A 16,544-nucleotide genomic window follows, 5' to 3' on the forward strand; every position below is an offset into this window, starting at 1 on the left:
GATTTTCTGATTCAACCAATGGCAAAGGAGAAGAGCCTACTGGCGCCCAAAGGGAGATCATTTGCTCGTCTTGAAAAACTCGAGGAATTGTCTACCGTAGCCGCTAGGGTTCATGTTCGGGGCCATCGACTTTATTGAGTTTAGTTTCGAAGGCAAGGCTCTCTGATAGAAAAAGTACAACAACGTCAATTCTAAAGAAAATCTTAGGCATTCGGCGAGGCAAGGCTTTGGAAAGGACAGACGTGGCCAATCGAACTGTGCAAGTCAAACTGGTATAACTCGGCACAATCCCTTCAAAAATCGTCTGAAATGTCATAATTTAACTCCTGGGTTATTCATTGAAAATTAGTATTTCGCTCGTAGTAACTGCAAAATTAACACAAATTAACAGCACAGACATGTTATTGTGAAGAAATGAGAGAAGACTGTTTTCTCAATTACACAATGAAATGATATTACTGTGTCTCGTTTTCCCTATTCTCAGTTCGACAATGACCGCATGAGACATCGGGGCTCCAAAACCTTCACACATGTATGCACAAGTAAAGACTTTAGTCTTGTGGTGAGTGCATGTTTCCTCAATTGGAAAAAGTTCAAACTTGTACTGGCTTGACACCAACATCGTTATCAGCAGGTTATTGTTATAGTAGGGTTTATTACTGAAAATAACAACTAGGTAATATGCGCTTGGGTGTAGATCTGTGCGATGAGGCTGTTTGCACTAAAATAAAATATAGTGTTACTGTTATTGTTAGGCATTTTATTCCCCTACCGTATGCAACAAACAGCTGTATTTTTCATGATGTAGCATTAAGTCAGTGGACCAGAGACCAAAGGCACCCCCAAAAATCAAATTTGCTAAAAAAAAGAGTGTCAGATACTAAAATGCACAAACAAATGGATTTGGCAAACCTGACTCCCTTTTTTTTACTTTCGTTGCAAGAACAGTGCCTGTTCTCTCACGGAAGTTATTTTTTGTTTGTAATTAGGCGTATTTAGAGATTTTTCTAACCAAACTATTACTCTTTGAGCTCAGAAGTCCTACTTTTTGACGTATTGGTGTGTTTATTCAAGATCAGCTGGACGAATCATTTTATTAAAAACTAAATAAAATTTGGATTTTATGTGAGAAAACAAAAATTCAACAGATTATTAAACAAGTCGCGTAAGGCGAAATTACTACATTTAGTCAAGCTGTGGAACTCACAGAATGAAATTGAACGTAGTCCGCCGCTAGTGCAAATGGCAGTGAAAGTGACGAGCCTGTTTGGCGCGGTAGCGGTTGCGCTGTGCTTAGCACGCTTTACTGTACCTCTCTTCGTTTTAACTTTCTGAGCGTGTTTTTAATCCAAACATATCATATCTATATGTTTTTGGAATCTGGAACCGACAAGGAATAAGATGAAAGTGTTTTTAAATTGATTTCGAAAATTTAATTTTGATCATAATTTTTAATTTTTTTAATTTTCAGAGCTTGTTTTTAATCCAAATATAACATATTTATATGTTTTTGGAATCGGAAAATGATGAAGAATAAGATGAATGTAAATTTGGATCGTTTTATAAAAAAAATTGTTTTTTTACAATTTTCAGATTTTTAATGACCAAAGTCATTAATTAAATTTTAAGACACCAAGCTGAAATGCAATACCGAAGTCCGGCCTTCGTCGAAGATTGCTTGGCCAAAATTTCAATCAATTTGATTGAAAAATGAGGGTGTGACAGTGCCGCCTCAACTTTTACAAAAAGCAGGATATGATGTCATCAAAGACATTTATCGAAAAAATGAAAAAAATGTCCGGGGATATCATACCCAGGAACTCTCATGTCAAATTTCATAAAGATCGGTCCAGTAGTTTAGTCTGAATCGCTCTACACACACACACGCACACACAGACACACACACATACACCACGCCCCTCGTCTCGATTCCCCCTCTATGTTAAAACATTTAGTCAAAACTTGACTAAATGTAAAAAATGAAACTGGAAAAAAATGTATTCATGACGATTGTCATGTGTGTGCTGGGTTTGGCATGAGATTAAGCAAAACAGTTAGCTTTCATCCACCAAAACTTCTTCCTTGTCTGTTTTTTCTTCTAATGCCTTATTACTGTTAGCAAGAACATTTCAAGAGCTTCAAATTGATATACAACATGTGATAATTACCTGAAGAAATTAGCACACAACTTAAGATTTTTTGGTCATAGTCTTATTTCATTGTTTTCAGCATGAAAAACCGTGAACTGGGAAGAGTTAAACTAGTCTGGCAGGGAACTCATTTTTCACTGCTCATGATGAAAAAGTGACCGAGACAAAGGTCATTTTGGGAACACTTTTGCGCTTGCTGATGCATGTAGTTATTCTGTTAGAATTTCTAGCGTGCTAACAAAATTTGATCAAATGTTTACTTTCAGGAACCATGGGAGAAAGTTTTCAGCCAGGTGCTTGGAGCGTAGAAATGGAGGTCAACTTGTTTCATGCAATGAGAAGCCACAAGCCTGTTGGTAAGAGTGAGAGAGAGAAAGGGATCGGGTGAGATTGAAAAAAAATTCACGCAGAAAGATGCATAGGACATACAGAGAAACTGAGCACAACTGTTTCTTGCCCTTGTAATTTTATATCGGTTTAAGTTTGGTCTTCTTTAGCATTGAGATGAGAATAAAAGATGAATGAAATGAAGCAGCAGATGTTGAGTGAAACTCTTCAGTAAAGTATTATTACCATGTGTGTGTCGGCAGTGTCCTACTCCTAGTCTTGTTTTGCTTTGGAACTCGTATTGTAAGCAGGTAATGCTCTAGCCAGAGATCCTGTTTCATTGAATCATTCATTTCAATTACACTAGCTCTGGCCATGTTCACAGATTCTCATAGATTTGTCCAGTCACTTACATCTATCACAAACAATTTTCTTTGATGATGTGTGACAGGACACCTCTGCACTGAGCAGTGAGATGAATTTCATCACGCCTCATTCATGGCTACTTTCTGACATTTTTTCACAGGTGTTAATCGACATTTTCACATGGTCCTCATTCATGAGAAACTCAGCAGTCCAGCATCCAAAAAACTGACAGCAAAGAATGTGTGGGATCATCTGTCCACGATGTATGATCTTCAAGCTTTGGTAAGGCTTCAGAACATTCCAAAATTTAACCATGTGATTTTGTGAGAAGCTGCACAAGTGTTTTTTTAAATGGTTGACATAGATCGCTTATGGTATGATTTTATATCAAAATTAGGAATAAAGAGAATACTACATGCATGGCTTGCTGTGTCGTACCAGATCTACACTCGTTGCTATTTTAAAGATCGAACTGCGAGCGAAAGCAAGCTTTACAATATTTGAAAAAGCAATGAGTGTAAATCTGGTATTTTACTCAAAACGTCCCGCAGTCGAAGCATCCAAATAGAAGACGCTTCTTTTGGAACCTTGATCTCTTCCAAAGCCTCGTGCAATCTTTCACGTGAAAAAAAATAAAGATCACTTTAGAAAGTGTAGCGTGACGTGTTAGTTCTAAAAACTCTTCCAGGGGAAACTGCAGATGCAAAAGTGTTTCCATAGTTACGTTTGTCTCAGTCACTTTGGCATCATAAGCAGAGGAAAAGCAGGTCCCTGCCAGACTAGTTTGACACGACCTCATTTATATGATAAACACACGTGTGGTTTGAACGATATTGTTATCTCATGAGTGGCCTCTCTCGTGTATGTAGAATAAATACCCCCCGCGGGTTAGGGGGAAGAATTTACCCGATGCTCCCCAGCATGTCGTAAGAGGCGACTAACGGATTCTGTTTCTCCTTTTACCCTTGTTAAGTGTTTCTTGTATAGAATATAGTCAATTTTTGTAAAGATTTTAGTCAAGCAGTATGTAAGAAATGTTAAGTCCTTTGTACTGGAAACTTGCATTCTCCCAGTAAGGTAATATATTGTACTACATTGCAAGCCCCTGGAGCAAATTTTTGATTAGTGCTTTTGTGAACAAGAAACAATTGACAAGTGGCTCTATCCCATCTCCCCCCTTTCCCCGTCGCGATATAACCTTCGTGGTTGAAAACGACGTTAAACACCAAATAAAGAAAGAAAGATGAAGAATAAATGCAGGTTAGGACCAGTTAATTTATCTTTTTAATATTTTAACAGTCAAGTACTGACTGAATGGTTTAACAAGGGCGAAGGGTGAGGTTTGTTTTCCTGTGTATGTGTCACTTAGTGTGTGTGCAAAGCTTATCTCAACAAGAGGCGAAGCCTTCAAGGCTCCCGTAAGAAATCGACAAACAGTAACACAAGCTCAAATCACTCCTCACACGCACACACACCACACACCACACACTCAGAGTTAAAACTAACGCATCATATTTACTCCATGTATAATTTTTGAAAGAAGTCAAACAGATAAAATGACTGTGTATTTGTTGTTGGTGTAGTTGTCCCTGAAGGAGATCTTGTGCAATCCTCTCTCTCACACATACACACACACACACACACACACACACACACACACACACACACACACACACACACACACACACTTTTAAACTGCATCAGCATAATTATCATGGCAAAGCTTATCTACAATCATTAACTTACTCTGGAGCTTGCGTATCAAGATAATATATTCTTGGAATTGTCATACGACTAAGATTTAAAGATATGGGCGTCACGATGGTCACACTCAGACAGGTTCACATGAGGTTATTTGCCCTGGTCCTCGCACTCCGAAGTCTCTGATATTGTTCAGTGACACATTGTCCTGCTGGCAACCAGCTCCACGTGCTTGGGCATGAACGGTCACCAAGAAGACCATTATCTCTCATATACTGGCTGTGTGAAAGCTATTAAGGTCAATGACAGAAAAACTGTGTACTTCCTCACTGCTGCCCTGGGAATTTGTTTAATCCTGTCCCACTCAATTATCGGAATGTTCCTGTACACTATGTCTTTGTATCAGAGAGTTGTAATGTTCATTTGTAAGGACGTGCTTTCCTGAAACAAATGAAGAGTTGGATTACAACGCTGCAGTGTTTTCTGCCCTGGATTGTAGCTTGCCCGTCGTAAATCAGTAGTAGATCTGCGGGTGCTGTGTTCATTTGGAAATCTACCATCAGCTTATCTGTCTTTTGCACTGCAGACACTAAGCAATAGGTACCTGCCATGTGGTCACTTTTTCCACTGCTGTCCTCGGTCATATACTTTTCATCAAGACTTGTCACCATGCCGAGTGGATCTAAATTCAGAAGTCGTCATGTGGCTGAGGCATATCTGACATAGCATCGATATTGTTGTAGCTTATCCTCCTTTCTGAAACAAAAGGAAAAATACGATTAGTTGTGATGACTACAACCTACACAAATAAAAACAGTGTTTTGATACTGAATAGTCGGGTTATACAAGCTACTTTACCTATGCAGCATGCATGGGAATCCTACATTATGCGAAACATGTCAACTGACTGCAGCAGCCTGGTTCTTAAAATAATTCTGACGGTCAACATTGTCAACACACTATTCACAGTCCATTTTGAGGAGCAACTGAGGTACTTAATCGAAGTAGTGTTTGATGTAATGTACTTGGGCCTTAAAATTAATTATAATAATAAATTTTCAGTCGCACAGAAGAATCTATATGATCGTGCCTCAAGGGCAATGTTTGTTCTCTTGCGTACTTGTAGACAATTGTCACTGCCTGTGGACATACAAGTTGACCTGTTCGATAAAATGATTGCTCCAATCTTACTATATGGATGTGAGGTATGGGGTTTTGGTTCCTGTGAACTTGCTACTAAACTTCAATTGCGTTTTTATAAAATTGTTTTCAAACTAAGAAAATCAACTCCAAATGCTATGATATTTGGCGAACTTGGAAGATATCCACTAGATGTTAATATGAAATGTAGAATGCTTTGCTATCGGTATAAACTGATTAGTCCTATTCATAAAAATAAATTTTCAAGTATTGTGTATTGCTTTACTTATAAATTGTATATCAACAAGATGATTGAATCTAATTATTTATGTTTTATTGAAAAAAACTTAAATGAAATTGGTCTCTCTGGCCTTTGGACTTTTCAAGAAAATGTTCAATACTCAAGCGCATGGTTTAAAACGAAAGTAAAAAGAAGCTTGTATGATCAGTATATCCATAAATGGTTTACAGAAATTGGAACAAAAAATATGTTTTGGAATTATCGAATGTTTAAAGATATTTTTGCATGTGAAGACTATGTCACACACCTGCCATATCAGCAATGTGTTTCAATGATGAAGTTTAGAACATTAAATAACAATTTGCCTGTACAGAAAGAACGTTATCTTAACAGCCCGAGGTCAGAAAGAACTTGCACCAAATGTGTATCACAAGATATAGGTGATGAATTCCATTATTTATTTGTCTGTGATTTTTTCAAAGAAGAAAGAGCTGAGTTGTTACCACCTTACTATTGGAAAAAACCTAATGCACTTAAATTTAAAAAGTTGTTTGCTACTAAGAAAAAGAAATTGCTAAAGAATATCTTGGACTTTATTAATAGAATTTGTAACAGTTTTTCATAATTTTTTTATTTTTTTCATTTACTATATTAGTATATATTATGATTGTATTGATTGTATTTATTGTTCAAAATGCCCCCAGGGGTTATGGACTAATAAACTTGAACTTGAACTTGAACTTGGTACTCTCCAGTGGTGGATGTAGGAGGGGGGTGGGGAAGGGGGCCCGGACCCCCCTATAGGGAAAGAGAGAGAGATTCAGGGGGGTGGGGGGGGGGGGGGGTCATGCACCCGACCCACCCTGGCATTTTCGGGCGCTTTGCACCCTCAATTCAGGCGCTTCGCGCCTTCAAGTTCGTGAAAAACAGTTTGGGTGTGCCCCCCTTTCCTGGATCCACCCTTGCTATCTGATGGCCTTTGAATGATAACGATCAACTCAGAAGGAAGAAATCAACAGAGGAAAAAATAAACCATTAACATTAACTGCTGAAAAATACAGAATCACATGTGCCATTATATGTAGAACAAAATTCCACAGCAAGCTTTCTTTGGACGACTGTCGTTGTCTCAAAACTCGCATTCTACCTGCTGTCCAACAGAAGCTAATCTTACGTTGTGCTGCCTTGAAAAAAAATGCCAACAAAGCCAAGGAAGCTGTTGCAAGGTGAGTTTACCAAACGTTACGGACATTAACGAATCATGATAAGCTTAGTGCGTAAACAGCAAATAGTACAATCAAAGAGAGGAGTCTGGAATGAAACGCGATACAGATCTAGGTAGATCTAGCATTCACAAATTGTCTGTAGAAAGGCACCACATTTTACAGACAGAACCATGACAGAGCATGTTTTGAAACTGAGGCAAAATCGTAATAATTTTGACTTTGAGAACAGATTCATCCCGTTTCCTTATATCTGCATGTTCAAGTAAATAGTAGACAGTTTTATACGGGCAGAGTAAACTTGAGACTCTACTGCAAGTCTTGAAATTCACATAAATCGAACCAAGAACAAAGACATCCAAACATTACAGGCAGTTTAGATCAACTAATTTCACTGGAGGTGACTGCCTAGCACTGTTTTTCATATCCGTGTCTGCTGAAATAGAAAGAAATTAAACAAAACGAATGATCATTAAGCTTATGTGACACGCTTTATGAGTGGGAGACACTAGATCTGTCTGTACTTACATTGTTACTGGGGACACGACTGCCAGATCGACACTGCGCTTTCGACAGCTGATCTTCCCTGCGCAGACACTGGAAACACGCTGTGCAGATCAAACTGTTGGAAATCTCCTTTGGCTTTGGTATCTTCTTTATCTATTTTTCTTGAGCTAAGAAATCAAACAATGTGAAATCGTCTTCCCCGAATCGGCGAATGCAGAGGTGAGAACTGGAAAGTGAGTCTATACCACAATCCTTCACACGACCTGACCTGATCTTGACCCCTGACCTGGTCTACATACCACACACGACACAAACCAGCCACCTGCTTTTACCCGCCCAAAACCCCCCACCACCCGTTTTTTCTGTGGATACACACTTTAACTACACACATGCCGACGAAATGTTGATCATTGCTTCAATACTTTGAAAATGTTGCTTGGATAATAACCAGGTGAAATTAGTATTTCGGTGTTAAGTCAAATGTTAAAGTTTCTATCACACACGCACGCACGCACGCACAGACAGACAAAAGTTAGCATCGCATAGGCTACACTTACGTGAGCCAAAAAGTGCTTTACACCTTTTTGAGGGCATTTGCTTGTGTTGTTTTTCTCTGGTTTTGATAGTGCTACATGTATTGGATAACGTCATATGATATTTCCCCTTTGCAAAAGTTGAGACTGCATTGTCACGGCCACAGTTTTTCATCAATTTTTTTGAACATTTTGTGACACACCCTTTGACCCAGTCTGGACTATGGGATTGCATTTTATGTTAGTACCTTAAAAATGTGCATTGAAAATGTGCCGATTTTTTTTACTTTATATAAGAAATTACAAGTGGATTCACACAAAAAATATCATTGTATTCCTTATAACCTCCATTATCTAAAAAAAATATATAGTTTGGATGTGTTTGATTAAAAAATGTGCTAAAAAATGGAGAAAATGCATAGCTACTTTCTTTGTTTTGGGAACAAGACTCATAAAATTAACATTCGTCTATTCCTTATCCTTTTCCCATTCCAAAAATATATAGTTTTGTGGTGTTTGATGTCGAAAGGCCGTTCTACACGTGGCAGCTTCTTCGTGACTTGAAGATGTACGTGTCGGTACAACAGGACATTAGCACAGACGGTCTTTTAATAAGGTTAACTATTCATGTTGACCCTGTTTAGTCATAATAATAATAATAATGGACATTTGCTACAGCGCATAATCATATATATGCTCAATGCGCTTTACATATTAATTTCTGCCGTGTGAGATGGAATTTTTTACACAATATATCACGCATTCACATCGGCCAGCAAACCTCAAGCCTATTAGGGCGAGCATTCACCTTTCACGGCCTTTATTCCAATTCACACGGGTATTTGGTGGACATTTTTAGCTGTGCCTATACAATTTTGCCAGGAAAGACCCTTTTGTCAATCGTGGGATCTTTAACGTGCACACCCCAATGTAGTGTAGTACTAGTTGGTTAGAATTTGACAGCAAAGAGACCATCTATATAGGTAAACTGTTTTGTCGAATATGTCAAGAAAAAGCTCTATCAGGAAATCATGCAGTTTGTGTGCCAATCAAAGTAAGACTAGGAGTGCTGAAGTTTTTGGTTGCTTTTTAGTTTGTTTGTTTCTTTTTTGTGTGTGTCCTGTTTGAAACAAAAATGATAAAACAATATACGCACACAATGTTGGTGCATATATTGATATGTATGTGTGATCATGATTTTGTGTTTTGCACAAAATTATAATGTCCTATTAAAATGTCTGAATGCAGTCAAATGTCCTATTGATGCCGAAGAGCTCAGGACATTTGTCGTATAGGTATGAATCTGTGGCAACATCCCTGAAGCTATTGTCTTGGTGAAACAAATGCAGTGCGTTCAGTTGCATTCTGTGAGTTCGACAGATTGGCTAATTGTATTAATTTCACCTTATATGTCTTGTTTCTCTTTATCTCTCTTCCTTCAGCATGTTTTGAAAAGTTTCCATATTTATTTTTCTTCCAGAATGAATCAGAAATTCTTCCCATCCCCAACAAAATAGTAGACTTCAAACTTCCAGGGGAGTTGACACAGATGTGTGAGGAGGATTTCCCACGTATGAAAAATGTGGGCACAGAAGAGACCAAGGCAAAACTAGAAGGTTAGTAGCTCAGTTATTGGTGGCACCTTTGTTGTGACTTGTGGTGAGCGTAGTATACTGACTGATGCTTGGTGTCAACTGTGACAGAAAATGGCAAGACAAGGGGAAAGGGTTCACATATTTTAAACTGCAATCAAAAATCAGCCCTGAAAGTAAAACAAAAATTGGCTTGTGATTCTGAACATTTACTAGCCAGAGAGCAAACTTCACTAGCCGAACCAAACATTTCTTTCAGCAACTTTACTCACATTTGACGAGTAGATGAACATTTATACTTGCCAGTTACATGTTTCTACTCGCCACTTTCAGACATGAAAATTGCCACACTGTTCATACATTTTCTCATCCAGGAATGAAGAGAAGACAGGCAATGATTGACAATGAATACAACTTGTTCTACTTTTCAAACCAAGTACCAGAAGGGGTTGTGAAGGGGACATTTCTCGAAAAGGAGAACAAGTCTCATATCTGATGTAACTTTGTGGCCCGCAAATCAACTCGATTTTGCATGTTCACTCTCAAATCTCGTTGTGTGTTTTTTCTCATCAAATTGCCTCAATTTTTTGCAGTTATTGCAGAGCCTGTGCCACATTTTTCAAAGTGGCTTGGTGACTGAGAGCTTGACATCCTAATTGAAAGTGATTCAAAATCCCTTGAACATGGCAAATGTCTGTCTATGTGGCAGGAATAAACATAAATTTAAAAAAAAAGAAAGTCACAATAAACATTTTTCAGGAAGTTACAAACTTCAAGAAAATAAACACATATTGCTTTCTCAAACAAATTCTCACTCGGCTTGTTTGGTTTCTGTGAATTTTGAAAAATGCAAGTTTTGATGATTGTGGCAAAGTTTGTGTGTGTAAAAGCTGTAACTGCAAGTATCCAGAACAACTAAACTCAGAGGCAAAAGAAACGCAAATGCTGCAGTGAAGATGGGTTACCCATGAATTTTAATGTCGAATTAATTATTTCGGGTTAACAATAACAAGGAAACGAATTGACCGATACAAAAACCATACGGAAAAGTGTATTGGGATGAGAGCATGACGTGCCATGTTCCACTGAACACTGTTTGAAGACTGTTGAAAGTCAATAGCGTACTGCTCCTCCCTGGGCGTTGATGACTGTGGCGCACCTCCGGTACATGGAGAGGACGAGGTGATTAATTTGCTGCTGAGGGACCTGAGCCCACACCTGGGTCACGGCAGCACGCAGTTCTGCTGCTGTGCGGGGTCTCCGGGCAAGGGCATTAATCCTTCTTTTTATGATGTCCCAAAAGTGTTCGATTGGGTTGAGATCAGGAGATCGAGCAGGATGAGGCAGAATGTTCACGCTGTTGTGACGCAACCTGTCCTGGGTAGCACGTGCAGTATGGGGACGGGCATTGTCTTGCTGGAACAGGCAGTTCCGGTACCTCTGGACAAATGGAACCACATAGGGACGCAGGACTTGATTGATGTAGCGGTCTGCCTTGACACCATTCCCACGACCTTGGACGATTTTCTGAAAGACGACAGGTCCCACTCGCTAAATGACACCAATGGCGCCCCATATCATGACGCTGGCACCTCCCCATCGATCATGTTGCAGGATGTTATTGTTAGCAAACCGCTGTCCAAGTCTTCGCCAGATCGGGACGCGCCCATCGCCAGGTTCCAGGCAAAAGCGCTTCTCGTCCGAAAAAAGAACCCTCCGCCAGTCCCGATGGCGCCAGTGGGCATGCTGCTGGGCCCAGGCTAGACGATCCAGGCGATGCTGAGCTGTCAAGACAGGACGTCGAGCAGGACGCCGATTTACCAGGTTCTGCCCACCAAGGCGTAGGCGTAGAGTTCTGGCACTGACGGGTTGTCCATGCACCCCAAATGTGTTACGGGCTGTGTTGGCGGCAGTTTCGAATGCATCTCGCTGGTGTTGATGGACAAGATGGCGATCTTGTCGGGCTGTTGTTACCCGGGGTCTGCCACGTCCTGGTAAGTCGCAGGTACTGTTAGTGGCATGAAAACGTTGCTGCAGGCGATAAACCGTGGTGACATTTACTCCAAATGCCCTAGCAACTTGCTGAACTGATTGTCTGGCATCAAGTCTCCCAATCGCCTGTTGGCGCTGATCTGGTGATAGTCTCGGCATCGCGCCTGTGTCGCAGAAATGAATGTTGTAACAGTTTTGTGAGTACGGTACAGCTTGCCTGAACACTCTGAACACAAAAAGCTGCTTTTCCACATTGTGCATGTGCTGAAAGTGGTCCCCATGACGGTTTGGGATCCCCGTCAACAAGACCTCGCGTGTGACCCAGATAACGGCAAACACGGTTCTGACAAGATAATACCGCTAAAACAACACGTGCAGAACATGCTAGTATCATTATTTTCTTTTTATTTCAAGTCCATAAAGGTTTAATTAACGCATCCTTTATTTGCGTTTCTTTTGCCTCCGAGTTTATTATTGAGACAGCTCTTCAGACATCACATTCTGAAATCTACTTGTTTACTGAAATCACTTATAGTGAGCAAAGCTGTATATACCCTGTCTGCTATTATGTGCAGATTTCGACTATCAGTAACACAAAAATCCTTTTAACTGGGCTTTGACATTTCTGCAAAATCATAAATAAATGTATGACAAAAATCTTCTATTCGATCATTTGCTCATGATGGTGTTTGCTTCAGGTCAGGCCAAAGGTGGCAAGAGCAGTCGGTCGGAAACCAAGACTACAGACACAAAGAAGTCATCGGAGAGCAAGAACAGTACACCATCAGAAAACAGATCGTCTCAAAGCGCCAAACAAGACAGTAAGAGCAGTACCCCATCATCAAGCAGAGGGGATGGGAAGGGAGGAGGGAAGGGGGGACACTCTGCTACACCTCACTCAGCCTCATCCACCCCTGATCCATCCCCGAAGAGAACGAAACGGACCAGGCACAACCAATCTGCCGCCAACAGTCCTGCTTCCGACGCCCCTCCGACGAAGCGTAGAAGATGACAGAAAACAGTATGCATGAGTAATGTCTGTGCGGTTGTTAGCTCTTCTGAAACCAAGGAGGTTGGAGTGGACTGTAAAGTTTGTTGTGACTCCAAACAGTGTGGATGGATGGTCATGTGTGTGAGTGGATGTTTTGCTCCTTGAAAACCAACAGCAACCATGTAGGTTGAAGTGTAACGTAGCCGTTTATCTTGGGTTTGATATCTTCAAAGTTCTGTTGTGGTATGAGTCTTGGTGGGGAGGGGGGTGTTCTTCTGAAACCAAGAAAAACCAAGGAGGCTGACGTGTAAAGTAGCACTTAATCTTCTGAGTTCTGTTGTGGTATTTCAGGTTATGTTCACATTAGTAATCAAGGTGTAATTTCATTGCTCTTTTGTCCTTTAAGGTGGCGATGAGCGAAATTGTAAGCTCGAAATTGAAGGAATCAATAAAACATGATTTATTATTTTGTTTGCAAGGATTCATCGATGTCTGCAAAACATCTACCTTTTTCTCATCATTGCTGAAGTTCAGTGACAGTGTGTGTGTGTGTGTGTGTGTGTGTGGTCATGAGGAATAAATTCTATTGATTACCCTATTAGAGAAAGTCACATTCTTCTGGTATTTAAAAGAATTCACCTGACTGGTAGTCCGAAGGGCCCCATGGTCACCTGGGGTGATGTGTACGAGAAAGTACCTAACAGGGTGAGAATCAAGCACTGGGTCGGATTGGTTGAAATCTCACACACATCAATTTTACAGGGCTTGAAATCTTCGTATTGGACGATTTCCTCAAATAAAATATCTTTTTCCTCCTCCTCGAAGATTTTGTTCCTCCCCCTTAACTTTCTGAAGCCTGCTACCTCTCTCTGCTCTGAATGCACCAAAGTACTTAGATTTGGTTACCTGCAGTTCTTATAAAAAATCCAGGGGGGTGGGCCTTGTACACCTCGGCTTTCTTAGCCACTTTAGTCCACATGGCAACATTTCCTCCTTTTTTTATTGTGTTCAATTTTTAGCCCTGATTTTAACCAATGTGACCCAACTTGTTGCTCACCCAATTGGGCACTTTCTTGTGCACACCTCCCCCAGCATTTGGTTACCCTGTGTGTGTGTGTGTGCGGCACCTGTCTGTCTGCATTCATGCTTGTGGGACTGACACACAACAAAAACAAACTGGAGAAATGTCTCATCATCCACACATGAACATTTTTATTATAATTAATTACAATATTACTTATGTACACTTACAAACATAATACTTCTACCACATGTTGCTACAAAATTACATTGTGATGGTAACAGCCATGACCTAGTGTTGTTCCAAGTTACTTATAAATAAAATGGGTTTTTTAAGAAGAAAACAGTATTGTACTGATATGCCATGCAATATTTATACATTCTCCCATGCAAAAAAGAACAAGAGGATTTAACTGATAAACCCCTCCAAAATTAAGTGTTTGACAAAACTTCTATTGTGTATTTCAAGCTGCAGACAGTGAATAACAGGATTTTGCATAATAACTGCTGACTTTCCTGTGTCAGAAAACACTCATTAGGCAGAGATGCAGAAAAGGGTGTTTCACCTTTGTTTTGTCTTCGTCTTTTTTTTCAAAAAGAGAAAACACTCATTAGGCAGAGATGCATCAACTCCCTGATACGTAAAATAAATCTCTGTATACAGTTTAAAGTTTACTGTCCTTGACACTTCAAGGTGCACAGAGATCCCAGGGCTTTCAGTCAGGCCTCAGGCATCTATCCATTTGAAATTGTACCAAGTTTTATTGACCTTGCAAGGACTTGAAAACTAAAAAAAGTACGAATTGATGTTCATCATTGTCTGGGCAGGAAAGTGTGGCCCTCAATCAGGCCGCACACATTAAGTCAAAAGCCTACATGGAAGTCTTTCAGTCTTAGGTACTTTACATCAAGACATTGTGTTTGATTACATAAGAAAATTGTAAAAGATGATATACAGGTCCATTTTGGCATACCGCACCCAGCCTCCATCCCCAGAATGTGATCACGAGAAATGTTAATTACATTTTGTCAAAAAAACGAATTGTTGCTTCAGCAATGCTGTGGCCCTACACTGCTTCTTTAAACTTATTTAATGCGAGTAATACCTGGTGTTTCACCTTTTGTTTTGTCTTTGACTTTTTTGTGTGGCCCTTTTATCCAAAACACATCGCATGGAAGCATTTATGTGGATGGATTGCATGCCCCCAAAATTCACATGAAGTTGATGTGATAAATGTGACAGAAAACCACATCAAAGAAACATCACTGAAGTGCAGAATTGGTATAACTATATAACTACTTGATTTGGATGTTAACGGTGCAGGTAACCCCAAAATAATCCCATTTTTTTCATATGCATCAGAAAGTTGTTACACCTGTCATCTCTCCTCATATGAAAAAAGTCAACAGCATTTGCACAAATGCCATCATTCAGTGTTTGACTGTAGTGACTAAGAGGCATTTTGAAATTAAAGTTTTCTAGTGTTACCTCACACATTCAAGACTTTACAATAGAAGTACCCAAGCCAGAAAAAAAAGTATGTGTATCAAAGTTTAAAATTCACCACTTATGAATGCAAACCTGTGCAAGTGTTCAAAAATGTGCATCTCAGTGCCTACTGCAAAAAGTCATGACCAAAGTCACAAAGTGAATTCTTTACACTGTACATAGCAATATGTTTACATAAGACACAGTCACAAACTATTGAGCATCAGTGAGTCACTAGTTTATTTTCTATATCATGATATTTGCAAAGTCCAAAATGAAAGAATAAAGAAATACGACAAGAAATCAAACTATCGGCTATGTGCAGGGGAGTAGAGAATAGGGAAAGCTATCTCAAGTTTTGTGTGTGCCAAGATTTCTACAGTGAAAATAACATCTGAACACAATGGACATTGGAAGTAATGTGTACAATAATATGAAAACACATTAAAAAGGTACTTTGATGTCACTGAATAACGATGGATTTACAGAGCACATTTCACGCAAAATATAAATCTCTCCTGTTTGTTTAACCTGATTCAAACGAATAGGACCGATATTTTCCACAGGAATGGAAAATGTAAGAAGGAAACGTTCCATAGGTTTGTACAAAAGGAATGTATAAATTTAAGACAAGTTTGGTCAACAAATGTGAATGGCTCTCTTTGTCTCTTGGCAATAAAATGAATAAGTAATCCATCAAATTCTAGAGCACATTATACATTTTTGTCCATAAGGAAAAACATATTTGACTTATTTGAAAACTGGATTCATAACTGCAAAAATTATAAAATACATATTTCCTCTCCAAAAAAAATAACTGAAATGTATGTTAATAAAAAAAGAGTAAATTTAAAGAAGAAAAAAAAATCACAGCCAGTATAGTTGTACTCATATGATTTAAAACTGGATGATAGATAACACACACCTTTGCAGCAAACAGAACACATTTATTGTCTATATGAAAACATAACTTCTACGTGACTTACTTAAATAACAACATTAACATATATGGTGTTATACTCTAATGAATACTGAAGAACTGATTCCATCAAAACGGCAGAGCAAACAAAACAGAATCAAATATTCCAATGCATCCTATCAACGGTCAGGACGGTGGTAAAAGTTCAATAGTATGGAAAACTAGAATGTACAATGAAGCTACTGAACAATCGCTGACAATTCATTACCTACAACATAATTAACTTTCATAATTCCTACGCTGATCACTAAAACCAGCTGTGCCAATGGATTAGCTTGAAATAACCTGACAAA

At 39.2% G+C, this 16,544-nt stretch overlaps 1 protein-coding gene across 2 annotated transcripts; it reads left to right on the forward strand.

The window, feature by feature from the left end:
• Positions 1-88: 88 nt before the first annotated feature.
• LOC138966861 (MRG/MORF4L-binding protein-like) lies at positions 89-13,229 on the forward strand. Of its 2 annotated transcripts, XM_070339228.1 has the most exons (6): positions 89-272; positions 485-562; positions 2,417-2,506; positions 3,004-3,125; positions 9,669-9,804; positions 12,471-13,229. In XM_070339228.1, the coding sequence occupies exons 3-6, from the start codon at positions 2,422-2,424 to the stop codon at positions 12,782-12,784; spliced, it is 657 nt and encodes a 218-aa protein (XP_070195329.1). In that variant the 5' UTR covers positions 89-272; positions 485-562; positions 2,417-2,421; the 3' UTR covers positions 12,785-13,229. The 2 variants fall into 2 exon arrangements, with proteins under 2 accessions (XP_070195329.1, XP_070195330.1); XM_070339229.1 differs by lacking the exon at positions 485-562.
• Positions 13,230-16,544: the final 3,315 nt, after the last annotated feature.

Source organism: Littorina saxatilis, linkage group LG5, assembly GCF_037325665.1.
Source record: "Littorina saxatilis isolate snail1 linkage group LG5, US_GU_Lsax_2.0, whole genome shotgun sequence".
Taxonomy (NCBI): domain Eukaryota; kingdom Metazoa; phylum Mollusca; class Gastropoda; order Littorinimorpha; family Littorinidae; genus Littorina; species Littorina saxatilis.

Coding starts and splice junctions, on each gene's coding strand:
- LOC138966861 (XM_070339228.1), top strand. CDS start 2,422: ATGGGAGAAAGTTTTCAGCCAGGTGCTTGGAGCGTAGAAATGGAGGTC. Junction 2,507..3,003: donor GAGAAGCCACAAGCCTGTTG/GTAAGAGTGAGA, acceptor ATTTTTTCACAG/GTGTTAATCGACATTTTCAC. Junction 9,805..12,470: donor GACCAAGGCAAAACTAGAAG/GTTAGTAGCTCA, acceptor TGTTTGCTTCAG/GTCAGGCCAAAGGTGGCAAG.